At 42.8% G+C, this 27,616-nt stretch overlaps 3 protein-coding genes across 12 annotated transcripts in view; 1 reads left to right on the plus strand and 2 right to left on the minus strand.

The window, feature by feature from the left end:
• The window catches only part of LOC125739316 (uncharacterized), a 68,366-nt gene extending 43,430 nt beyond the window's left edge, over positions 1 to 24,936 (minus strand). The window contains exon 1 of the mRNA XM_049009309.1: positions 24,851 to 24,936. The gene's annotated coding sequence lies outside the window, so the exon portion shown is untranslated. The remainder of the gene's footprint in view (positions 1 to 24,850) is intronic.
• LOC125739311 (uncharacterized) overlaps positions 672 to 27,616 on the plus strand; it is a 117,641-nt gene continuing 90,696 nt past the window's right edge. For 2 of the 10 annotated variants that reach the window (XM_049009292.1, XM_049009284.1), the window contains exon 1: positions 680 to 818. Coding sequence is in view for 2 of the 10 variants with exons in the window: in XM_049009287.1 (XP_048865244.1) it covers positions 974 to 995; positions 2,435 to 4,314 (1,902 nt within the window). In the remaining 8 variants the exon portion in view is untranslated. Of the gene's footprint in view, positions 819 to 913; positions 996 to 2,434; positions 5,148 to 27,616 lie in introns of those variants that run through there. The other 8 variants (XM_049009291.1, XM_049009297.1, XM_049009298.1 and 5 more) reach the window with 6 other exon arrangements.
• LOC125739323 (uncharacterized) overlaps positions 19,811 to 27,616 on the minus strand; it is a 112,392-nt gene continuing 104,586 nt past the window's right edge. The window contains exon 2 of the mRNA XM_049009321.1: positions 19,811 to 22,536. Within this exon, the coding sequence (XP_048865278.1) occupies positions 20,504 to 22,525 (2,022 nt within the window). The 5' untranslated portion in view covers positions 22,526 to 22,536 and the 3' untranslated portion in view covers positions 19,811 to 20,503. The remainder of the gene's footprint in view (positions 22,537 to 27,616) is intronic.

Here is a 27,616-nt window from a genome sequence, read left to right on the forward strand (position 1 = left end):
ACGGAAAGCCCCAATTAATATTAAAATTGGGCACTGTAAAAGGCCTACCCTTCGTGGTCTGTATTTAAATACTAGGAGTATTAGCAATAAAATTCATGATTCAGAGGCTTTTATTTCATCAGACACGACATTATCGGAATGAGTGACAATTATGGTTTATTCTTTTTTGCTGCTGAGTGCCTTGGTCACGGCAAAGCCGGCTTTCAGTCCGTATTGCCGCAGAGAATGAGACCCTGTCAAGACACATTCTTGCCCTGTCTAGAACTGATTCCAGCTGCGATGTCAAACCGATCTCTCAACGAGATTCTCCCTATCATTGAACATGCTTGTCTTATGTGAGAAACCAGCCTATTTTTCTGACTTGAATTACTTAGTTTGTACAGCTTCATTATTCGATTGCTTTAAAAGCTAAAAACAAAGGCTTTGAGTCACCATTCAGTAACATATATGAAAGTATTTCATAATTCCTAATGCGTTAAACTTCAGCCATGGGGACAGCGACAGGACTTTTACAGTAAGTGAGGCGCAGTGGGTGTGTTAAGCAGCAAGCTGCACAGACGTGGTGGGGGTGAGCACACACGCGCGGGGAGATCGGGGTGGTGGGTGTGTGCGTACATGCGCGGGGAGATCGGGTGGTGGGTGTGTGCGTACATGCGCGAGGAGATCGAGGTGGTGGGTGTGTGTGTACATACGCGGGGAGATCGGGGGCAGGGCACTGAAAGCGGAGAATAAAAGCTGCGCACAAAAGCGCCTCCTTAACAATCAGAAAATCAGGCAAGAAGCAAGTATCTGCAAGTATATAATCTACTTCTTGTCAGGTATTTGACTCTTTACTATATGTTTCTGCATGTGTGATTACAAAACTTAGAGTAAAAAATGAAGTATGATGAAATTTATCTGATTTATTCTGCAGCTTTCCAGTCGTTTTTAGAGCATTTATTGCATAGTGAGGGAGCGTGTATCTGGACAGCTTATGGAAACATACCTTACAGAAGGTTTGTACGATGCGCTGAACGTGGAATGTTCATACGTATATTGTGACATGATATATTGATGTGGCATTTGTATTTTAAAATATACAAATTTGCATTTTAAGATTGGAAAGCTATAAAATATAAATATACAGCTCTGGAAAAAATTAAGAAAGTACAGCAATTTTTTTTGTCTCACTCATTTCTCCATTTATGGGTGTGTACAGATACCTGTGTAAAATTTAGAGTTTTTTTTTTTGTAAACTCCAGCTTGGCTCTTCTCTGTTTCTCGTTGATAAACAGCTTCTGCCTCGCTGTATGAACAGTCCTAGCGTGCACTTCATACCACTTAGTGTTTTCCATTCCTTCATCCTTCAGTTCATGAGGCACTGCCGGATAAGTTGACTGTCATCTCTAGCATTAGAATGCCGCTTCTGCCCTCTGTCTGTCTAGTCCTTGATCGTTCCCAGTGTCTCCTGCTTCACTTTTTTCTTGTGTACTGCTGTCTTAGAAATTTTGCCCCAGGAAGCAACCTACTGCTCAGCGTAGATTCCTGCCAGGAGAACCATGATTAAACCCGGATTTAACAATGCAGTTTCTTAAGAAATAGTTGCATATGCATTTACATAAATGTATTTTACATTTGTGTTTTGATGTTCCTAAACAGGTGCTCTTGCTTAATTATTAAGTTTGATCTGATTTTAATCATTTTTGCAGTAGAAAATTAATAAGAGGTATTGGAGTGAGTGGTGCCCCAACCATGTGCGCTTGTCCCTTTGGCTAAAAGTTGGATAAATGGATGGCATGTAACCAAAAAGACGCACACCAATGACAAAGCTTAATGCCACTGTTTAAACCATCCAGACTTATCCAGTGTTGCTCCAGGGCGCCATCTTCTGAGTAGACAGTGATACTGCATCCCTGTCCCAAGTCAAGTCAAGTAGTTTTTATTGTCATTTCAACCATACACACAGTATACAGTGAAATGAGATAACGTTCCTCCAGGACCATGGTGCAACACTGAGCAGGACAAAACAGAGCAACATCATAAGTGCAGATAGGACAGTCCACCCTAGAAAAGGGATTATTCCAAAAAAAGGCAGGCAGCTGGGTTTAGTTACCTGGATCCCATGAAGGGACAGAGATGGTGTCACTACCTACACTGACAAAAAACATCACCCAGACCTCAATGTGCTGTGGATGTATAATTACCAATAAAACTTGCGATTGTAAACTGGACTATTTTCGTTCAAACTGTTTTCAGAGACGCACACATTTTGCTGTGCTGTTAAAAACATTTAGTCCATCCATTGGTCTTTTAGCAGCTTTTATAACAAAGGGTCATGAGGATGAATATAACTGACATACACTCTGAAAATGTCACGAGCTAACACTTTTAATACTTATCAGAGCGACATCACTGAATTCTGAAGTTTTTCAGAACACTTTCTTTTCTTTTTTAGGAAAGACGAGAATGGCAGCTCTGTGGGCCGGAGATGACACCGAAATGGCTATGCAGCCATATGCAAACTGGGAGGAGTACCTGATGAATGTTCCACTCGCTGTAGCCATTCTGGGTGAGCTGGTCTCTGTCTCCCCTACTTCAGATTTCTCCATTGACCCTCCAGAGGGTGGCTTTAAGTACATCAAGTACCCAGACTCGTTCCATGCCTGTCTAATGCAAGTGGCTAATTCTGGATGGACGGCATTCAGTGAGGCTCACAAGAACATGGAGCAGATCCATCTTCAGGTTGCCAAACTGCCAGTTTACATAGAGAAGGCAGTCAGTCAGATCAGTGAAGAGCCGCTCCAAAATCCTCCCTCTGAGCAAAAGGAGAACGCAGCTACTATATCAGAAGACTGCATCAAGCTAGCCAGGCTTACACAACAGAACATTACCCAGGTCAAAAACCTGACTGAAGAACTGTTAGAAGCAAGCATCCGTGCAAAAAGGGAACATGCACCACAAATGGTTCAGAGTAGCTTAGAGGAATCCGTGCAGGAAGCCGTTTCATATGTCATAAAAAATGAATTGGGCAAGATTCTATTTGAGGACATGGATAAATGGATAAGTAACGCAGAAAACATTATACAGAGAGCAGCAGAATTACACCAAGAAGAACCAGTAATGCGTCTCATGTGTGCAGCAGCTCCGGTTGTAGAAAAGGAAAGTGAGGATTTATCTTCTGTGTGTAACGTGTATTCCAAAGCCAGGCCGCTTGTGCGTTTGGCCGAGACGCTGAGCGATTTTGTTGATGAAAAAGAAATTAAATGGTCTGATATCACTGATCAAAAGCAAGGGCAAGCAAAGATATCATACCTGGTGGAACAATGTGAGCAGATTAAAACATCCGTGGAGAGTGAAGAAGACTGTAATGAAAAAAGCACTGCAATCGACATATGCAAGGAAGCTATGGACCTGTGTTCTGAGGTCAGCATGATTGGAGGTGACCTTAAAGGGAAGTGTGAAGACAGCAAGACAGAAGAAATCATGGCAAGAATACAAGCACTGCTGACAAGAGCTCAGAAATTTGACCTTGATAGACAAGCACTGCAAGAAAGTATTAACCTTGCACCGCAACTTCTACAGCATGTTGAATGCAGCGGGAAGGTAACTGCAGGCAAAATGCTGAAGGAGAATATCCGTCTTCGCATAGAGCAGAGTCGAGTTCAGCTGAACAAGGTGAGACACCTGCAACAACAGAGTTTGGAAAACCTGGAGAAAAACCAGAAGGAGCTGACAGAGATCTTAACTACAACAAGTCTTGATGTGAAAGACAATGATTTCGACACAATGGCTTGCATTCTTAGCAAGTGTCAAGATGCCATGGCAACAGTGAAACAAGCATGGGAGAAGATGGTGGATTCAGCTGATCTCATGTCAAAGAACATCCAGTCTTGTCTTCATGTTATGCCCCAAGAACTTACAAAAGATATGTCAAGCTCTAGAAAAATGCTTATAAAAGATGCAATCTACCAGCAAGCCTTCTATGCATCCAATGTAGCCAGCATGATTAGCACAATCTCTGGGACCTACGTTGAGGTTTCTGAGAAGCACCTGATGGACACGATCAGCAGCCTGGGCAAACTCATGGCTCTGGATCCCGTCAGCCCAGATTTTTTGAATGAGCGCCAAAAAATTCGAAATGCTTGTAAAACAGCTCTGTCTTCCATAACAGATCATGTGAAGACGACAAATGAGCAATCTTATCAAATGGCAGAAGACAAGCTGAATCTAATCGAAAGCGAAATGAAGTCTCTCTCAGCTCCAAAATCTGAGGAAAATATAAAAAAGATCAGAGAAATTATAGAGGCTGTATTCATGTCGGAAGCTGATAAATAAGTTCTTCCCTTGAAGAGGCTTAAGACAGTATCTACCATAGTTTAGTGAAAATGGCACATGTAAACCCCCAATAAATACTAAATGAAATACAGATAATTCAGATATTTGCTTGTATGTGTCCATCCATCTTCCAAACAGTTATCCTGATAATGGTTTAAAGATAAAACATTCATATGATGCATGAAAATGAACATGCTTTATTAATCAGAACCTACCACATCATCAGAAGTTACCACATTACTTGGGTAATATTGATCATATTACATGTTTCTGCTATTAGATTAACTTTATAAAGCATTTAATTCAAATAAGTAAAATTTCGTTCAAGGAAATAGACTCTCAAAGCAGTCAGCCAAACTAAGAACATGAGTTTCAAGGTTTTTCTAGTTAAAGTGGCAGGTTTGAAGACACCGTGAGTCTGTGACACCAAACAAGATCAACACAGCTTCTGAAGTCCAGAGGTGGAGATCCGCGTACAGGAGAGACCTGGAGTCAGACTGACCTCACTGTCAAAGGTCAAGGAAGAAGACGACGTCGACGCAGGGGTCCTACCCAAGATCTTCACTGGATACATATTTCGTATTAAGTAATCATGTGTATGCATGTTTGAGCAAAATCATATATACGTATACTTTTATTTGCTAAAATACAATTGTTAGTATGCCATAGTATACCACCATAACATTTTATTAATGGGCACTTGTATGTCAACCAGCTTGTAACAGGGGAATGTATTTTAACGACGTAGAGCAAAGTGACCGGATCGGGAAGCTTGAGCCACCTCAGGGCCTCCATTACTGTCTCTGATAATAAAGCACTGGGATCCAGCCACACACTACTTTCCTGTGTTCTTTACAGAGCAGTTACTGATTCATTTTGGAGGCTAGGTACAGTGCTGCTTACTTTACTATTAATATGCAAAGTAGCGTCTTATTTGTGCAATTTTGGTATAGCAGAGAAAACAGAATTTGTTCTGAGATTATTATTAAGAGCAAGCACAACTGAGAAAACGTGTAAACCAAACGCACTGCGTACATCGACGTGTCTAAATAACAAGGCAGGCTAATTTATACGTTGATATATATATAAAAAAAAAGATATATAAAGATATATAAAATTCCTAATCAAAAATAAAAAATCATTGCAATCACAAAGAACTCAGTCTTGTATTCCCTTCTACTGCGTATGGGCGCCTATCTGTAGCTGGTACGACATGCCATGGCACAGGTGGGACAAGAAGGTGACGATCCGACTTGCAGCTTCAAGACAACTGAGGGGATTACTGGGGAAACTTAATACACTGCAAAATAGAAGGTGCACGAGGTCGAAAGTGAATGAGGGAAACAAGAACTAACTAAAAAATACAGGTAATGTGATCCATCCAACCATCCATATTCTATAACTACTATTCCAGAAACTACGGCTCGACATTATCTGAGACAAGCATTAATAAATCTGAGTGATTTACAAAGCATCCCCATGGACAACTGGCCTATTATGTAACTTTTAAGAGGTCAGTCTACAGCAAAAGTCCTACAGATAATTGAGGTTTCCGTAGGAATCTTAGCTGGTTTGTCCGAGAAGGTATGGCATGCGTGTGTGTGTGTGTGTGTGTGTGTGTGTGTGTGTGTGTGTGTGCAACAGGCCCCCAAATATGACTTATTTTCCATAAGGCCTAAAAAATGGAAAAGACCATCTTGACTGATATTGAATTCATTGTTGCTGGTTGATTTCTTGTTATATTCTTTGAATAGCAGCCCGTAGTTTAACTATGTATTCATGAATTTGAATTTATGTACTGATTTTTAGTTCAGTTTCAATAGCTCCATTAACTGAAAAAGACACTGTTTAATAAGGTGAAGTAATTGTGCCCAAAATCTAAACACTGCACTTCCCACAGCCCAGAGAAATTCCATGTCTATATATGAAAGAATGAAAGTTACATTTAAATAGTCACTCTTTCAAACACCCAACCGCTTTACAGAACCAATGGGGAACCACTTCAACCTGCATGCCCACTGTGTAACGGCCGCCATTCTGCTCCATTATGCTCACCACACACTGAAGGGGCAGGAGAGAATTCACCAGTTAGACATAGGGGATGATTGGGGGGGCAGATTTGATAGGGCTATTTAGCCTGGGCATTGGGGCACCACTGCTACTCTTAGAAAATATTCCCAGATACCCTCTATGACCTCAGAAAACCAGGACCTTGGTTTTTACTTCTCCTCTGAAGCACTGGGGCCCCATCCTTGCACTGGGGCATCAGGACCCACAGTGACCACAGGATGGACTAACCACCAACATCTCTGACAGCAGTAATACAGCATTCAAATACCAGCCAAGCCCTGACTTGCTCAGCTGCAGGGGGATTACTGTACTTAGGCTCAATTACAGGTGGTATGGTTGCTGGCCGTACATGCCCATTTAAACGATTTTAAGGGCAAACTGTTACTAACCCCTTATAGAACCAGATGTATAAATACCAGTCAACAGTTTTAATCTTTGTAGATTTAGATTTCTTTAAACTGGTTTACTGAAAGAGAATATTACACGATCATTGTATGTTTTGTAGAACATGTAGTTAAAAACATTTAAAATCAGCTTGTCGTGCATTAATCCTTACTTATTCATTTCGCCCACATAGGCAGCCAAAAATCTCACTACAAATGCAGGTTTAATATAAAATAACGTGAAACTGCTTGAAAATCCCCACCGCCCCCCCCCCTTGTCCTGTCTGGCAGCTTTAGCAAGCAGAAACATGTTTATGTCGCAGCGCTGGGCTCGGAGTTCAGGGGAACCACCCCTTAAGACACCGACTATGCCACCCTGGAAATTGCACCCAGGGAAATAGTTCCTAAACTAAATGAAACTCCAAGAAAAAGGTACTCAGGTCCGTTATACACGGCAGCAAGAGACGTGACTCCACTTACAATCTTTTATTACAAATAAATTAATAAAACACCATCCACACGACAAAATAAAACCTCGGGGCTGGTCCACACAGGGTAGGAGGTTAAACAGTCAAACAGCAGATGGCATCCTGAAACAAAACACTACAACTCCCATGCATACACACAATACAACATGCCACCACAAAGTTCCCTTCCTCCCTAAATGGCATCCCAACCCCAAAGAATCTTAAAACACACAAAATAAAATCCCTCACTCTAAACAGTTAATCCTCGCAGTTAAACAAGGCATGACAAGCTACCAATCCCCACATTCATAATACAAAAAAAAAGGAGAGAAGAGAAAAGCAGAGGCAAAGAGGCAAAGCAGCAGCAACTGCAGGACAGGCAATCCAGACCGCAGCAAACAGCCACCTCCAATAAATCTGTCGTATGCAGATCTTTACCACGAAGTCAGGTAACAGGAAGAACCTTGCCAGCGTTCGACCCCCAGCCAACCACTGCCATTTTTATAGGGCGCTACCACGAATTACGATACAAATCGGCCCGCACATTTAAAGGCACAGGTACTTAAAATAGTCACTGCCACAGTCTACCCCCCCCTTTTTAAATCGTCGACCCGACGATGGAATACAAAGTCTAACTCCAGGGTCTAAAAAGGGCAGCAACTGCATTAGACACAGGGTCGAGAGAGCTTACAGTCCCTTGTGCCATCACCCCCGCAGGCCTCGGAAGATGGTAAACGTTAGAGTGTTGGCCTGCCGTTGCTCGGGTTGTCCTTCGCACTTCCACTTCCTGGGAGTGAGGATGACTCATGGCTGGAACCACTCTGGAACTAAGTGGCTGACTCACTACTGATGGAGAAACCACTGAGGGGTCTGGGACTTCAGCAGGCCGCAAAGGAGACTTCTGAGCAGCACATGTCCTTGCCACTGGCCTAGACAGTGAAGAACCAGACACTCCCCCCGGGCCTTCCTGCCTCAACACCACCAGGTCCTCATCATCTGAAGATTCATCTGATGAAAATGTTGACTCCATAGGCAAAGGGTTGCCAGGGCAGACACCAGAGACATTTACTATGGCCTTCAACAAAGTTCGATGGACGTGCCTGACCTGGGTCTGGTCATCCACAGGTGCGATGGCATAAACTGCTCCACCAGCCTTAGGCGTTTTTAGAACTCGGTACATCACAGAGCTCCACCAATCTCTAATTTTATGACGCCCTCTGGTACTACAATCACGAATGAGTACTAGCTGGCCTTCATTTAGAGGGCGATCTCGAACATGCTGGTCATGGTTCTTCTTCCGGCGCTCAGCCGCCATCTTCAACCGTCCCCTGGCCCCGTCAAAGGTCAACTGTAGTCGAGTCCGATGTTCTTCAATCCAATCATGGACATGTCCACTCACGGGTTCCGCCACTCTGCCTAGAAGGAAATCAACTGGTAGCCTAGGCTCCTGACCGAACATAAGAAAGAAAGGAGATTCCCCAGTCGCCTGATGGGGAGTAGTGTTATAACAATAAAGCACCTGTGGCAGACAGGAATCCCAATCTCTCTTCCGGGACACAGGCAAAGTACGCAACAAGTTGTGGAGAGTCCTATTAAAGCGTTTGCACTGACCATTGCCCGCCGGATGGTATGGAGTAGTGCGAGATTTCTCGATCCCATAAAGACCGCAAAGCTGCTGGATAAGGGAGCTTTCAAAGTTACGGCCTTGGTCTGAATGTATCCGGGCAGGAACACCAAACTTTGAAAACCATTCAGCTACCAGAACTTGGGCCACGGTGGAGGCGCGTTGATCATGGGTGGGGACAGCCAGAGTGTATTTACTAAAAACATCAGTCATGACCAAGACATTTTCAAGTCCACTCTGGGCAGGCTCTAACACAGTGTAGTCAACTGCTAAAATCTCATTGGGCAGAGAAGCCAACAAATGCCCCATAAAAGTACGAGCTGCTGGATGTGTATCCTTAGCCACTTGGCACCTCTCACATTGTTGACACCACTGGGCTACCTCGGAGGACATACCTGGCCAATAGCACCGCTGGCGCAACAATTCCAATGTTCTTTCCACGCCCTGGTGGCCATGGTCTGAATGTACTTGAGTCAACACCTTATTCTTCAAGGTATCGGGCAACACCAACTGAAACGTAGTTTCAGCACCATCAGGGCGACAAACCTGACGGTACAGGAGCCCGTTCTTTTCAACCAGGCGATCCCATTGTCGGAGCAAGGCCAATGCTGGCCTTGAAAGTTGTTTCCGTTCCTCTGCATTAGGATGTTCCTTGCGAGTCCAAAATGGCAAGATTTCCCGAATAACTGGGTCAGCCTGCTGAAGCACACACAAATCAGGGGTAGAGCAAGGAAAAACTGCAATAGCACCTTGGGTTACCTCAGCCTTTCCCCATGACCAAGCTTGCTGTAAGGAATCAGGGAGTAAACTGCCAGGAACCATGGTATCCACTTCAAGTCGGCCCAGTGGGTATTGGCGTAACAACGCATCCGCATTCTGATTGCTTTTCCCAGACCGATATTTGATCTCAAAATCAAAAGATGCAAGTTGCGCCGCCCACCGTTACTCTATAGCACCCAATCTAGCAGATGACAAATGACTGAGCGGGTTATTATCAGTATAAACAATGCATTTATGACCTAACAGGTACTCCCTAAATTTCTCCGTCATAGCCCACTTGAGTGCCAAAAATTCTAATTTCATAGAGCTGTAATTGGACATATTCTGCTCTGATGGTCTCAAACCTCGGCTAGCATAGGCAATTGGCCTCACCTGGCCTCCTTGCTCCTGGGATAGCACTGCCCCTAAGCCCGCATGGCTTGCATCCACCTCCAGGATAAATGGTAAAGAAAAATCAGCATAGGCAAGCACAGGTGCTGTAGTAAGCTTCAGCTTCAGCCCCTCAAAGCTCTTCTGGCACTCCTCGGTCCAAGTGCTAATCGCACCCTGTGTAGCCCCCTTTAGCTTCTTGCCTCCCAACTCAGCCACCAGTCGGTGCAGAGGGGCTGCCAACTTAGCAAACCCCTCCACAAACCGACGATAGTAACTAGCGAAGCCCAAAAAGGACCTTAGCTCCGTGACAGTAGTGGGACGCTGCCAATTAGTTTTCTACCTCTATCTTGCCAGGATCAGTAGAGACGCCCTTGTCAGAAATCACATGGCCCAGGTACTGTACCTTCTGTTGGAAAAATGAACATTTAGAGAGCTTCACCTTCAAGCCCTCCTGGTGAAGCCGTCCCAGCACCAACTCCAGCCGCTGCAGGTGTTGTTCGACCGTGGATGAAAAAACCACAATATCATCCAAATACAGCAATAACGACTGACACTGCTGGTCACCGAATATCCTTTGCATCAGTCTCTGAAAGGTGCTGGGGGCATTACAAAGCCCAAAGGGCATCCGGTTCCACTCAAACAGCCCAAAGGGGGTACAGAATGCCGTCTTGGGTCTATCTTCCTCCGCAACTGGGACCTGGTTATAACCACTCGCCAAGTCCAGGGTAGAAAACCAGCACGCACCAGTAAGCGCATCCAGGGATTCCTCAATACGTGGCAAGACCTTCCTGGTCTTGCCATTCAACTGGCGGTAGTCTACACACATGCGCAGACTACCGTCCTTCTTTTTAACAAGGACAATGGGGGAAGCGTAAGGACTGCAGCTCTCCCGGATCACCTGTGTCTCCAACAGTTGATTAATGTGTTCCTTGACCACCTCATACTCAGACGGGGGTATACGCCTATAGCGTTGCCTAACAGGGACATCATCCAAAAGGGGAATGTCATGGGCTAGCAAGTTGGTACAGCCCACCTCCCCATCCTGAGCTGAAAAGACAGAGATATACCGCCTAAGAAGGGACCTCACCTGAACCTGCTGTTCAGCAGACAGTGAAGAGAGGTCCAAATTATCCACCTGGTCCAACATGGCGGGGGCAACTGATAGAGATGCTACGTCCGCAGTAACAGAGGGCACTTCGACAACACCAGCAGGTAAGCTGACCACATGAACACTATTCAAAGTACCCATAATGGTACGGGGATACAACACCACGTCAGTAGAACCTACATTTAGTACCGGTACATAAGCAGTGCCTCCTTTCACCTGGACTAATGCAGGAAAAGCCAGCAACCCACCTGGTAAGCAAGAGAAGGTAGGTTCAAATAACACTGTAGCACTCGCATACTGCTTTGAACAAGTAGCTGCTACCAACTTCATCGTACCACCTAGGACACGACATACCTTCCGGCCACGCACCCTGACTTTACCTGGAGTACCACTGGAGAACTGCACCTCTGAACAATGGCATTGTTGCAACGCCTGCATAACAGGTTCTGGGGCTGCAGATACTGCAGGTGACTCAAATAGACCCAGCCCATGCTATCCAAAAAGCTCTTGATAGCACCGCCGGATCACATTCATCCCCAAAACACCAGGGACCTGTGGGGATGACTCGCCTGGGGGGGTCCCTAACCACTAACACTCCACACTGTGGCATTAACTTACCACAAAGCTCAACCTCCAACTCTAGATAGCCAATATAAGGAATGGCTAATCCATTGGCCGCCCGAAGTTATAGCCAGTGACAAGCCTGAAGGCGCTCTTGACCCCACTGTCCAAAGTGCTGAATGATACAACTTTCAGTAATGGTAGACACCATAGACCCAGTGTCGATTAAACAAGGCATTATAACCCCACCCAACACCACATTTAGATGTGGACATGGGGACATCAGTTGAGAGGCAGCGCCTAAACTTGTAGGAACCAACCTGGAGCCAGTAGAAGCCCCATCCGAACCGTGGCTCTGCAATCCGGTGGGCGCTAGTTTCCCGACGCTGGCCGTGGGTGAGGCTCTCCTCCAGAAAATGGGGGAGCAGCTGAAGACTGGAACCGAGAAGGAGCCTGAACCCCATCACACTCCCTAGCAATATGCCCAGGCCGCTGACAGCGTCTACAAATGATGGAACTGCTGCGAGGTAAATGACTACGCTGATGAGAGCTCTGCAAGAGCTCAACACTCCGGGTAAGTAGGCGCAATTGCTCTTGCTGGCCCTTTAGTAGTTCCCTCAGCTCACGCATCTCAGAACCCCGGACGGAATCACCCACACCCCGGGGATTACCCTGTACTCCATACTGGATACCACAAGCTGATGGAACAGACTGACTTCGGCCATGACTACTCGGTAAACCTTTTCGCTCCCACCTAATCGCCTCACCCCTTACATCAAGTAAGGTGGCCGTGGGTTGCCTACGCACCATCTGCTTTAACTCCCGACGGAGAGCACCATCCAAAACATACTCAACAAACTGGTCCCTCAACAAAACGTCAGCATTCAACGTGCCACTGGGGGCCCGCTGCTTCACCTTCTCCATAAGGCCCATCAATGAAAGGGAAAACTCCTGCAGTGTCTCCCCTTCTTGTTGCCTCCGAGAAAAGAAAGCCTCCTGCAAAGCTACATATGGCTCCGAGCACGCATACAACTCCTGCAAAACATCAATTATGCAAGCCGGATCCCCTCGTTCTACACCAGAGCGGTACCTTATCTCTTCACGAGCTTCCCCTTCTAGATGGTCAAATAAAAAGAACGCCTGATCAGACACAGCTAAATGCCGCGCCCGCATACATGCCTGTACCTCCTCAAGCCACTCATTCAACCCTATACCAGAACGTCCTCTGAACATGGGGCACTTACGCTCCCGAGGTACAAACAGCACTCGTTCTCCTGCAGGTACTATAGGGCTGGAGAGGGCTGCATGAGGTGCTGAGGTAGAAGGTGTAGCACCTGGTTCAAATATACAGGCAACCTGCTGCTGGCGAAGCCGTTCGTTATCAGTCCGCAACTGCAAAACTAGGTTCCTCAATTCTTGCAATTCTTCCTCCATAATTGCACCATAGAGACCAGGCTGCACAACTGAGTAGCTTGGAGTACCAAACAATGGGTCACTCAAATATCCAGATATTACTTAAAAATAGCCACAAAACCAACTGCTGCTGCCTTGCCTCTTCCAAATTTACAATTCCAAAAAAAACATAGAATGGAGCACACGTCTCTGCTGACCGAAGTAAATCCTGTCGACTGCGCCAAGTTGTCGCAGCGCTGGGCTCATAGTTCAGGGGAACCACCCCTTAAGACACCGACTACGCCACCCTGGGAATTGCACCCAGGGAAATAGTTCCTGTACAAGTGTCTGTACATGCAAGCTCAATTGTGTGCCTGTGTTTTCAACATGGAATGTACTAAATAGCGAGGGAGGGAGGCCCCAACCACACCCCACAAGAGCCAGAGCTCGGCAGAGTCCGCAGCCCCGAAGTGCACGGAGCCCCACTTCCCAATGACAGCCGTGCCCCCACTCCAGCCGGGGGAGGAGAGGGGTCCCAGACGCTGCTCCTGCAGTCAAAAGGGCATAAGCCGCAGAGAACCAGAGGCAACAAGCCAAGGCCACTGTTCGCAGTAAAAGACATGTCCTCCTGTGGTCAGGAAGCTTAATGACTCCCGAAAACATTAATAACACCAATTATGAATGAAATAAATAATACTAAACTGACTTATTAAAGCAAAATGATTCAATACACTATTCTACATTAATACATTTACCGATGCAAAGATGTTACAAACGGTGCATCCCTAGTATAGTCCAAATTCTATATCGTGCACACTTTTATATCGGGGCGATCGCATTGTGAAGTTCTATACCGCTGCGAATCGTAGGATTTTAATTACTATCCCTGCTTTCCAGTGAAAAGCTCGATTAGCTACATTGGTAATTGTTCGGATCTTCGTGCGATATTTTATATTTTGACTTCTGGAGGAATACCGTCAAGACACAAATGAAGAAAAATCACTCATCAATTTTTGTTGTTTTCTTATTTTCTAAGTTTGCTATTAATTATTTAAAACGTCTTTTTAAAACGTCACGCAGATTCAAGCCGCGCCCACTTCGTCTCACTTAAAAGGAGCTCAGTTGTATTCAGACTGGGAATCATAAAATACCGGTGCTAGAAGTAGCTTGTAATAGTCAAAAATGCCTTGTCAGGATGTTAAGCTTTCCGAAGAGACGTTCGTGATAAACGTAATACCGCTTCTCAAAGACGGCATCCTTTGCTTTAATGATCTTTCAGTCATTGTATTTACTAATGAAGGTAACATGAAGAACAAATAAGATGAGCTTCGCTCTTTAATTATTAAAGGGAAGGATAACTTTGCGCAAGCAGAGCAAAGAGCTTCTGGTATTTTAGGAAGTATAGATAAAGAGTGTGAGGAATTCACTCAACAGAAAGGAAAACTGCAACGGCAACAGGATGACAAGAAAATTGAATGCAAAAACCTACAAGACCAGCTTGCAAGTCAGCAAAACGTACTACTGGAGCGTCAGAGATCGTTAGCAAATGCAAATACACACTTACAAGCAACACAGGCAAAAGTTAATGAGATGCGTAGAAGAATGGAGCACGATGAAGCTGTGGGGAACGCTGGGATCGGTCTGATGTTCATTCCGTTTGTTGGAACCCTAGTTGGTGAGAAATTTGCACAGTTTGTATATTTTCTATTTTAAGTTTAAAATGGTCCTGTATATTTTAACGAGAAATATGTTATTCAAGGTATTATTCAAGTCGGAAAACAAAGGGGCGTCAAAGCTAGTGTCGGATTTATTCTCAAACTAGACGTTTGGATTCTCAGATTTTGTTTGGTGCCTGAGATAAAACAACAGACACTTTATATTATTGTTAATGCGCCTGTTACCTCATCATCTCTCCTATTGTCTTCCCACTCTGATTTCATGTTTTGAATTATCAGCATATGGCAATTACATTGTCTTCTGTATGATTTTTAGCTCTTGTTTTACAGGAGCTACCCTGATTGGGGTTTACCAGACAGATATGAACAACGCAATTGATGCTAAAAATTGGGCTCAAAGTGAAGTTCACAACTGGGAACGTCAAGTGGCAAGTAGTTCTCTAGGTGTTTCTGACTGCCAGACAAAGATCAACCAGAAGACACAGGAGATTTCTCAAGCTAACACCAGTTTGGAGGTGTTACGAAGAACCTTAGAAGACGTCACACAGCAGCGCCTTGATATAGCTGATGTCCAGGAGAAGTTCAGGAATTCTGTCAGGGTTTTGACCGATCTAGCTGGGAAAGCTACAGTAGGTGAGGTACAGACAAGGAAGTTTATTCTGTTTGAGCCCCTCATGACGGTACTTCAGGAAATCTTTAAATGTGTTCTGCAAATGTCAGATAAGAAGGGTCATCTTCAATGTGTCGAAACAACTTTAAAACCAATACAAAGCGCTTTTGAAGAGAATGTGAGAAAGATGAAAGCTTTGTGTGACAAGGGGGACGATTACTGGTAGGAAAAAAAGTAAAACAAATTTTCATAAATGAAATGAAAGTTAGAATTTCTTTTACAAAAAATGCGATATTACTGATATTAAATTGTAAGAAGTCAAACGCCTCCACATGGCCAAACATAATATTGCATTTTTTCTTTGCAGAGCATCACATATAACAAAATGAAATGCAAAAAACATTTATTATATATCCATATATGAGATAAATGTGATTGTCCAAAAGACATGCAAATTATCAACATAATTGTATAAGAACTATCATATATATATATATATATATATATATATATATATATATATATATAATGTGGCGTTACTGAGGGAGGAAGTAGCGAGGGAATACAGAAATGGACAACCCGACTACGCCACTCTGGGAATTGCACCCAGAGAATTAGAATACCGGAGTTCAAAACCCACTCCAATATAGAAGGACACAGATTCGTGATCACCATAGGGGAGACGCGAAGACCTTAAACACTCCCTTTATTAGGCTGCTGTTAATTAACACTCCAAATAAAAACACAAAGAAACCAAAATCACAGCACAAATAATACAAATCAAATCATGTTTAAAACACTCCAATCACACGATAAAAGAGGCAACCCAAACCAGGCAGCTGTTATCGGGAGGGGAATGGGAGGCGTACAGTCAGACAACACTCTAAGGGGTCCCGCAGTACATGACGCAAGTACATCCACCCAGGGGGTGGGCTAAAAGAGAGCAACGCGACCACGCAGCGCGGTATCGCCCGACACGGATCCTCACCGCCCAGCACCAAGCCTTCCCAACGACACCCCCCAATTTACATCCAATCAATAAAAACACATTAATACTTAAAACCAATTAAAACATGAAACAAAACATGAAACATCCGGGCAAAACAGCAGCAATTGTAGTGACTTAGTATCCCGTTGATGGTCTGGCTCACGTCGGTCCGGGACACTCCAAGTCGCGATCCACTGGCAGATTACACGCGGTAAGAGTTGGAAAACCTTAAAAGCGGAAGCAACCGCAAGCTGCTAGATTTACCAAGCCCTTGCAACTGCAGCGTTGGATATATCCACAACTTCCGGAAAAGGAGATACTGGCGCACGGAGAGTCACGTCACGCTTACAAATCAGTCACACACGCAACCACCACCGGGTCCTATATACGCGTGCTTAATTGTTGCAGCCAGGTTAATGAAATTACCATGCCCCAACCAGATCGCACCCTCCAGCTCCACCTCATTACATATATATATATATATCCATCCATCCATTTTCCAAACCGCTTATCCTATTGGGGGTCCGGAGCCTATCCCGGAATCAATGGGCACGAGGCAGGGAACAACCCAGGATGGGGGGCCAGCCCATCGCAGGGCACACTCACACACCATTCACACCTATGGGCAATTCAGCAACTCCAATTAGCCTCAGCATGTTTTTGGACTGTGGGGGGAAACCGGAGTACCCGGAGGAAACCCCACGACGACACGGGGAGAACATGCAAACTCCGCACACATGTGACCCAGGCGGAGACTCGAACCCGGGTCCCAGAGGTGTGAGGCGACAGTGCTAACCACTGCACCACCATGCCGCCCCATATATATATATACATATATATATATATATATATATATATATATACATATATATATATATACATATATATACATATATATACATATATATATATATATATATATATATATATATATATATATATATATATATATATATATATATATATATATATATATATATATATTAGGCTAGATTCAACACAAGTGACATCAAGTAGGCAAATCAATTAATCTAAAAAAACTGGCTGATTATTTAAAAATAGTTTCAGTCAAGAAGAGTAAAAATGCAGCTCTGAAAAAATACCGCAGCACAATTTTTGTTTCACGTATTTCTCAGTTTATGGGCGTGGTCTGAATAATATTTTTTTTGCAAACTGCAGCTTGGGATTCTCTGTTTCTCATGAATGAAGGGCTTCTTCCTTGCTTTACGCGACGTCACATCCCGGTGTCTCCCGCTTCACCTTGTTCTTCTGTACTGCCGTCTTAGACATTCTGAGCCCAGAAGCAGCCTGCTGCTCAGTGTAGCCTCCTGCCAGCAGAACCACGATTAAACCAGGATTTAATCTCTTCAGATTCTCTTCATTCTTTTCCAGAGCTGTATTTTACATGGTGTCTGTTATGCTCATGTTCATTAGCAGCAAGTTCTTTCGGAGCAGATAACTATAACTAAGGCAGCAACTGGTTAAATATTACTTGTTATAATTTTGTTGTATTTGCCCATGTTTTATGGTTCCAGCATTGAAAGGTTTCACACAAAAACAAGCTCTCTGTGTTCATGAAGGGAGAATAATCGCCAGCCCCTTCTCGTGTTTATGGGAAAGTGAGGAAGGGTCTGTAATGCGATGCAAAGTTTGTTTGCTTTTTGCTCTGCTGTTTTTTAAAATTAAAAATATCGTTTTTTTTAAGATTTAGACCTACAAGCAAGTCTTTAGTTTTATTTTGTTGTTTAAGTCATGTTCACCACCCCCACCTCTCCCGTCTTACTGCAGTCCCCACTGGGTCATAAAAGCTGAAGTCAGACTGTCACCCAAAATCCCAAAACACAGCACAGAGTATCCCAACAGGAGGGTCCCGGGCCTGGCCTGCCCCTCCCTCACTACGCCATGTAACATCACCAACATCCCAGAACAATGCAGGGCACCTGGGTAACTTTCGTATTGCGATGTCTCACAACTTAATTTTATTCATTACTTTTTGTTGATACTTGATCAATCAATAATGGAATATAGATGATTATGCAAAATGCATAACTAATCAGTAATTAACAACTGAGTTTATAATGGTGCTGTTGATTTACACATACTAGTTGAAACAATGTAATCCTACTTGAATTCATTGAATGTATCAAACAATAATGCAAATCTGCTTAAGTAAGGGATTTCTGTTTTCTATGAAGAAACTAACATGTTTGCCAAAATCCAGCTTGTTCAGCAAGGGGCCCGGGTCAAGGTGAAGGCATGACCTGAGAGGTAAGCTGTTGCAGAAGATATTATAAAATGCATGCATGGTATTGGATAATATAAAATGCATGTATGTTATTGGATAAGGAGTAATGTAGAAAAGAGAACAAGGGGCACATATGGGAAGTGAGATAAAGTAAGTGGATATAATTAACTTGATATTGCAAAAGGAAAATAGATGGACTTGTTCTCAGCTGAACAGTGAGCCTCAATAAGCAGAAGTAACTGTTGTCTCCAGATGTCTGATCTTCCTTGAACTGTCTGATCTTTCCTTGAACTGTGTGATGTCTGGTGCATTTCTGGCTATAAGAGATGTATGTACGTGTTTCTCGGGGAGCAGAACACGAGACGCATGATTGCTGAGTGTCTGTTCCCTTTCAGCTCATTGAATAATAAAGTCTGTTCAAGAAATTTCTTCCACAACACTCAACCTATATTGTATATTTTACTGACCTTCAATCTCATGGACATGGTAATCTGCTAAGTATTATAAATACATACACTGCGTGTCTGTCTGTGTGTGTATGTACATTTTGTATTACATTGTGTGGACCAGATTTCCTCACGCTGAGATAAAACCTGTAGCTGTTTACCTTGTGGGGACTTTTTGGGATCGCCAGAAGATAACCTCAGGTTTATAAAAGTCTACGAATGCATAAAATTGCTAAAATTCTATTATTTTGTTTGGGTGTTTATGGTTAAGGTTAGGGCTGGGTTAGGGTTGCCATAGTTGGGATTAGGGTTAGGGTTGCCATAGTTGGGATTAGGGTTAGGGTTGCCATAGTTGGGATTAGGGTTATGGTTGCCATAGTTGGGATTAGGGTTATGCTCATAGAAATAAACAGTGAGTCCCCATAAAGACGGACTGTGCGTATTTGTGTATGTGTGTGTTTGTGTGTGTGCAGATTTTGATATTTAATTTTGATATTTAATTGTTGCGTACTGGTTCATTTCCTGTTATACTCTCAGAAAGACTTAGTTTAACTATGAAGTCATACTTACGTATTAACATTTGATTCATGGTCATTATCACTATAAAGACTAAAAACATGACACGATTTGATACATGGAGTTATTTATTTTTTATCTCGAAATCAGAACAAAGTCACATGAATGCTCTTTCTCACAGCCCAAACACCAAACAAAATCTGTTTATATATGATTTCCAATTCACACAATTTTAACTGCACACTGCTACCTCTCCTATAGACCCTGATATGTAAATTCATACCAGCACTAATTTTAATCTTTGAGGTTAAATGCATATAAGCAGAGCACATTACATGAAGGATCAAACATGAAATAACTGGATTAAAACTCTTCATGTCTCCATCTCTACAGTTTGTGAAGCACAAATTCACAAGGTCATGGCTCTGCAGAGCTCTTGCAAAGTGGAAAACATGCAAACGCGACCCCAGAGCTGTGAGATGGGCGTGATCTTTGGTGAGACCCTGGGTTGTCGTCTTCTTCCTCTTTTGCCTTGACCTTTGATCGTGAGATCAGCCTGACTTCAGGTCTCTTCTGCTAGTGGATCTCCACCCCTGGGCTTGAGCTGTGTTGAACTTGCTTGGTGTCCCAGACTCCAGGGTGTCTTCAGACCTGGCACTTGAACTAAAAAAAGGTTTTCTCCACATGTCAAACCCATCTGCCACAATTTTCCTTTCACTGACTGCTTTGGTTGTTCCCTGGATGAGACTCATACTGATTATACGCAGCAGTAAATCTAACATCAGTTAAACAAAATGAATTACTAATTACCAACAGAATACCATTTCAAGCAGTACACAAAAACTTTAACTGATGTGAATCAAATATAAGCATGCATACCCACACAACTATTCAGATATATTTTCCTGTTCTACCATAATTTTAAGATTCATTTATGTTTTTGCAGAACCTTTATGCATACTGATCCTCATCCTCCTTACTCATTTCTTTAAATGAAGAATTTGTTATTTCTTTTATCTCTTTCATTTTCTCCTCAGATACTGGGGGTAACATTGGCTGTAGCTCCATTACAATCTTCTCCATTCTCTCTTTTGCCTTCAGATCAAATTTCTTCCTGTTCGTTACCACAAGATCCCTTATTGCGTCTTGAGCTGCATCACATGCATCTTGTAATTTTTTGCGTTCAGTCTCAAATTCTGGTCTGTTGGGATCCAGAGCCATGAGTTTACCCAGACTGCTGATCCTGTCCATCAGGTGTTTGTCAGAAACCTCAACGTAGGTCCCTGAGATCATGTTAACCAAGCTGGCTACATTCGACGCAGCAAGGGCCTGCTGGTACATTGCATCTTTGAGATATTTCTTTGTGTCATACGGCAGCTTTTTCTGAGATGCCTGTCCAGCTTTTTTGACAAAATTTGTCAGAGAGGTACTCAAGCAGGATTTGACGATGTTTGAGATCATCTGAAAGAAGCGGACCATCTTCTCCCACTGCTCTTTCACTCTTCCCATCGCATCTAGACCCTTAACCAGCACCTTAATGGTGGTGTTGAAGTCGATCTCTTTTACTTGACAACCCCGCAGTGTGACTAAGATCTCTGTCAGCTCCTTCTGGTTTTTCTCCAGGTTTGCCAAACTCTCTTTTTGCATCTCTCTTGCCTTTTCCAGCTGAGTTTTAGCTTCCTCTATGCGGTAACGGGCGTTCTCCACCGCCATCTCACCTGCCCGTTTCGCTCCACCTTCTTTTGCTTGATGCGGCGGTTCAGGTTGGAAGGCTGGAGTGTTTGTGAAGGCCTTGTTGTCACAGTCTAATTTCCGACACTGCTTCAACAGCTTCTGCATACTTCCAATCAAGTCTTTTGTCTTGGCAGCGTCGCATTTCCCGTCAGGTGCGATCTTTGAGAGCTCAGAGCACAGTTCAATAGCGTCTGTGCAGATGTCGAGTGCGGCCTTTTTGGCTTTACATTCTTTCTCGTCCTCCACTGAAGTTTTTATCTGAGTATATTGTTCCCCCACATACGCCGTCTTTGTTTTGTCTTCCTTTTGATCGTATATCTCAGACCATTTAATTTGCTGTTTGTCAATGAAGCTGTTCAGTGTCTGGGCCAGTTTCAGAATCTGCCCTGCTTTGGAAAGTACGTTGCTCATAGCGCCAACGTCGTCATGGTCCTTTTTGTCCTTTGGTGTTTCTGCCATGCTTTTAGTTGCATGTGAAAATATACCTAACAGACCATCAGTGAGTCCCTCTACAAAGTTCATGCCAATCACATCCCACCCAGACGGCAGTGAATCCATTGCATTATCAAAAGTCTTCTGTGACTCATCTAAACGTTTATTCATGTCCTCAAGCGTTTTCTGAGCCCTTTCCTTTGCTTTCTCTGAATCCTCTTTTCTCATATTTGTCTCCTCAATTTTACGCTTGATAGCCTCCAGATCATCACCATATACCTTCTTTGCACTTATACAAGCTTCCAAAAGTTCTTGGATCAGATAAATTACAGCGGTGAACTTTTTCTCTGCTTGATCAGCCAATTTTACACATTCATCTGATAAAGTAGATATTTGTTCTATTTGGTCAGGGAGACAAATTTCAACAAGCTTATCATCCTCCTTCAGTAATATATTCACTGACTCCTTGATGTAAACTGGCACGTTTCCAGTGTGGAGACGGATCTGGTCCATGTTTGTGTGAGCTGTATTGAATGCCGCCCATCCGGCATTAGCCACTTGCATAAGACAGGCACGGAATGAGTCTGGGTACTTGATGTACTGAAACCCATCAGAAGGAGGGTTTTGGCCAATGGAGAAATCTACATTGGAAGAGAGAAAGACCAGCTCCCCTAGAATGGCTATGGAGACTGGGGCAGGTACCAAGTACTCCTCCCAGTTAGCATATGGTTGCATTATTATTTTGGTGTCATCTCTGAAATCCTGAGCCTTGGTAATTGATTGGGTAGCTTTCACTAAGTCTCCCATTGTCTTCTTTCCTGTAAGGAAACAGACACAGGTTATAGATAGTATGTACTAGAGATGCATGATACATACAGAATTGGTGTCGGTCAATATTCATTAAAAATCCATTTATCAGCATTGGTCTGATGTGTCCACATTGGCCGATATTGCCGGCTGATATTTAAACAAATTTTCATATTAAAAGTAAGACTGTCAGCTGCCTTAATTGAGATTATGCGCTCAGTTTATGTGATTAATCAGGCAGCATTATTCTACAAGTTTGGATTTGTGAATAAAAATGTGAATAATTTGTGCTTAGTTAATTGCCTTTGAGAGTAATTGTTAATGAGACTTCATAATCTACAAATGGATTTTAGATAAAACATTTTTTGCATGATTTACATTTAAACAAAATGATTTAATGAAGCATTAGAAGACACAACTATCTTTCGATGTATCTTAGTTTTTAATCTACTTATGAATACCTTTAAGGGTGGGATGTGAAAACTCAAATGCTGGAGTCAAATTCACCTTTAAAAGATATATTTGTAATGCGTGATGTAATCAGTGATTAAAAAGCAAAGGACTTAATTTTGCAAACATTATGACATTCTAATGTAGATTCTAAGTCAGTGCTCGACAGCAGTGGATCAGACATTCAAGACTTGTCATTTTCTGCTTGTTTTCTGACTTTCAGGCACCATAACTAAATGGGATAAAATGAGTGTTTCTCGTAAAAGCGCCGTCCAAATTGTTAAGAATTACATGGAAGTGACTACATCGACCTCAACAGTCCAAAAAGCACGACACGAGCAGATGAAGAATGTAGTACAGAAAGTTCAATAAATCTACTGTCCTGAGCCAAAGCAGGGCTCTTCAGTCGGCTGTGGGAGTGTGCCTTCACGCGCATTATTATTTAAGAATGAATGATACGCATTAATGCATAAACCATGACAGCTGAAATTAAAAGCTAACAGAAACAGATCTATGCAGGTTATCGCACTGGACAAAACGCTGTTTTGTAGTGAAGGATGAGGGACTGCATTGGCTCATTCACCACTTAGAAGTGGGGTGGCCACTTTAAATCTAAAAAAATACTGTAAGGACCGTCGCTGGCACCACCCGTCCCCCACGACCCTCCACACCCCAGGCTTGCGCCCCACCCCAAAATCTTAATAGCAGTCAGGGGTTGGATAATGTACTTTGAATATGGATAATTAACTAATAGATTGTCTATGGTTATTGAAAGATTTTCATGCGAATTAGCTGTAGCCTAATATGTGCAGATACACAACAGACAGCAGTTATCAAAATGGGAAGAGCTCCACCCAATCAGAAGGGGGCAGGATTCCAATCTGAGGCAACGGGGCATCTGCTTACTGTTTTATAATTTGTGGTGAAATCGAAACATAATTCAAAAGTCATGTAATTTTAATTCACATGTGGGATATTAGTTACTAGTTGGCTTACTGTACAGTTATTTCCCCCAAAAGGGGGTAATATGACCAAAAATGGGAATTACTTAAAAAAAAACCTAATTCAGACCACAGTAAATAAATTCGGTAAAACTTTCTATGAATGTCATGTCTGTTGGCTAAGAATCTATTAACACATTCATGACACGTTATAAGCATGGCTATGAACATTTATAATAAGGCATAAAACATTATATCTGTTTGTTAAGCATTATGGATGATTTATAAAGCTCTCATCTATAATGGCCTATACTGTAGATCCTTCATAAGGCAGTACAAAGCCTCTTTAACGCTTATGCCGATAATTATAATGCATTATGAAAGTATCTACAGTGCATGATAGATGACAGCTTAATTGGGATTTATGAAGTATTATAATTAATACTACTATGTCTTATAACTGTCAAAAGAAGATGCTGTAATGCTTTATTAAATCTTATACTGACCATTATAAAGCATTATGAAGGTATCTATGGTTCTTTATAGATTATGGCTTTCATACATTTTTCTGTAATGATAGCACAGATTATGCAGATTTTAATGAATCAAGAAGAGAAGATTTAAGCACTCTATTTTGTAGTTATGTAACTGTCTGATTATTATATTACATCCATCCAACCCCCCTTGTCCAAAACTGTACCAGCTATTTGGTGTATAAATGGGTGGCTGGTTTTAGTGTAAATGTGGCCCTGGGCCTGCTTAAAATACTCTTTTCTGCTATCGGTGTTTTAACTACCAGACAGCCAACGACGTTTATGCAAGCTTAGATTACGTATTTTTATTATTAAATGTTAGACAAGTTTCTCTTGCATACCTGTTACACTGTTCATGTAAAATAATCTGGGAAATTTACCATGTAAATTTGCATACTTACCTGGTGATGCAGTAATCAGAACAAATACTTGCAGGTACTTGCAGCTTCCAAGCCTTTCTGTCTCAGACTTTGTGATCTCTGCGGTTGTCGTGAGCAGCTATTATTCTCTGCCCTCTCTGTCCCGCCCCCTGCACCCCCACCTCTCACATGCATTGATTATTCGTTCATGCACACAAACACCATATATGGTTATTTCATGCAAACACACTGCTTTACGGATCAACAATAAATGGTGCTATTACTGTTTTATAAGCGTATTAAGAGCATTGCAGACTTGTCCCTGTTTTCATGTTAACATCAGTCCAAAGTTGGCTCTCCATGTTTTCTTTGTAATAATGACTGTTGCAAACGCTGGAGGGCGCTATTATACATCTATAGGGAAGTTCGACTTTATTTCTCAGTATTCAGTCTATATTTCTAGCTATTTCGGATTTATTTCGGGAAATGGCGACTTTATTTCTCACACTTCTTACTTTATTTTTTTTTGTCTAACAACCAGCCAGTAGCCGGATCCTCCGCTTCTGCTGGCGCTTTACGGTCCGATGCGATGCGCTTACAGTAGCAGGCAGGAGCGGAGGCTGCAGAGGCTGTGTGTCTCCAGGGTTTTCACATTTACAGTCGTCTGTGTGAATGGTCGCCTACATCGGAACATGAGAGGATAACGGTCTCGTAAAAGTTTACCAGGATTCAAACAAACGTATCTTTCACCTAATCATCTGTGATACAGGCATGTCTATCTTTCAAGATACAAGTCCCATGCAAACACTGGCGTCTCACGAATAACTGAATAACTCACACCGAGGCAAAGAAGGCAGTACCAGTGTCATCCCGTTTTACTGTTAAAATGCAGTAAACTAACATGAAATACACAATATCTAAATCCGTATACCGTCCATTTTTCAAAAACCAAAGCGAAAGAAAACAGCGGCGTTTCTTGGTTTTTCTGTTTCAAAATTACAACGGAAAAAAAGAAAATCAGGAAAAGAAAGAAAGAAAAAAACAGGCTTCGTGTATTTCTGTTTTAAAACCAAACAGGAAAACTGTAAATCACGATTATTGTTTCGTTTCTGTGATATTTACGGGAAAACCACTGGATGCCGGACAACTTATAAGACATCAAAAATAGAACATATCCTTGCAGAAAAAAAACATTATAGGGCAGCATAGCTGGTTACGAGCATGACCAGTATAAAGCGTTCTGGTTATACCGGCATATGTTGTGCAGCTACACCAACACCAAACCATCAGAGACCAGCATGGAAATCATGCTGGTCTATGCGGTTTAGTTTTAACAGGGATTTGGCTTATGCACTGACCAAAAAAAGAATAAAAAAATGTTGGGCAGGGTGGGGCAGCTTTGTCGGGTAGGAATCAGAATGTTGCTGGTTCAAATCCCATGATCGGTAGAGTGATCTCACCATTAGGCCAATGACTCAAATTGCTCCAAGGACTTCCATATTAAAAAAACCCCTACAGTTCATATAAGCGGCACGCCCTGCCCCTCCTGTCAGCATTGGCCCCAGACCTCCTCCCAGGCATGGCCCCTAACGAGCCCTAACAAGCTAGGCCTGGAGCCTATTTCACCTCGCCTCCCTGCCTCCTGGTTAATTACTCCTAGATGTCGTGTGTTAGATTCTTGTGTTAACTGTGTATTTAATTGCTCTCGGGTCCTGTGCCTGCTAGTTTGGTCAGTGTTGCTGGTCTGTACTTCTGTTCTTGCTTTGTCTTCTCATTCCCTTCGTGGGGGGTTTTCCGACAAGACGCTGCAGTGAGGGTCGTTCCCCTCCCCGTGTGCCTGATTTTTATATATGTTCACTCACTTTTTTTGGGTGAATGTATCCATTTTTATGAGTAGAAGAAACCCAAGTTTACCAAATAATATTCCCAATGTCATTTAAGGTAAAGGGCCCAATTCAGCATCTGATGCAAAGTGGCACCAGACACGATGTCCATGTCTCTGCCAGTATGAGCATATTCACCATTTTATTGTTGTGTTTTGCACGCAGGCTGCCCAGGGCGTCTGATCGGAACCATTCAGGGGAAAATGGCACAGTAACACAGCCTTTGGAGGGAATCGGGCCGAGCCTTTTCATTGGCTTGGCTTAAAAATAATAAAATTCTAATTAGAAATAGCAACACTAATGATTACATACAACAAGAAAAAGCCTGAGTCCAGGAATTCTTTATATTTTCATTATATTTTAGTTCAAGTTAAACGTAATAACACGGGTCAAAACCGGCACCCACACTTCTGGTCATTGGAAGGTACTACTCCCCCCACAGGCACACCTACTGACTCAGCAAAAGACGACATGCATTTTTGTGGTATCTTTTGTGACTCAGCAAAAGAGGAAATGCATTTACTGGTTCCACAGAATCAATTTCATCCACAGAATGACTGTGTATCATTCATGAAATGGATTTTGTTCACATTTGTGTTGCGGCTCATTCAGTCATTAATGGGATTGACATTAAGTTAAGGCTGTAAGAACAGCCTTCGATTTAAGGTTGCAGGACTGAGGCCTGGGGGCTGCTATCAGTCAGGGAGGTCATTTACTTGCCATGTTTTGGGATAACATGAATGATCCTCTCCAGGTAGCATGAAGACTGTCCCGTTTATAAAAACCAGGCCGTTCCCAGAAAAACTCCCAATTATCAAGAAAGTCAATGTTTTGAGACGCACACCAAGTCTCTAACCAGTGGTTTAAGGAGAGTAGCCTGCTATAGGTTACATCCGCTCAATAGAGAATTGCTAAGGGACCAGAG

This window comes from Brienomyrus brachyistius, chromosome 3 (genome assembly GCF_023856365.1).
Source record: "Brienomyrus brachyistius isolate T26 chromosome 3, BBRACH_0.4, whole genome shotgun sequence".
Taxonomy (NCBI): domain Eukaryota; kingdom Metazoa; phylum Chordata; class Actinopteri; order Osteoglossiformes; family Mormyridae; genus Brienomyrus; species Brienomyrus brachyistius.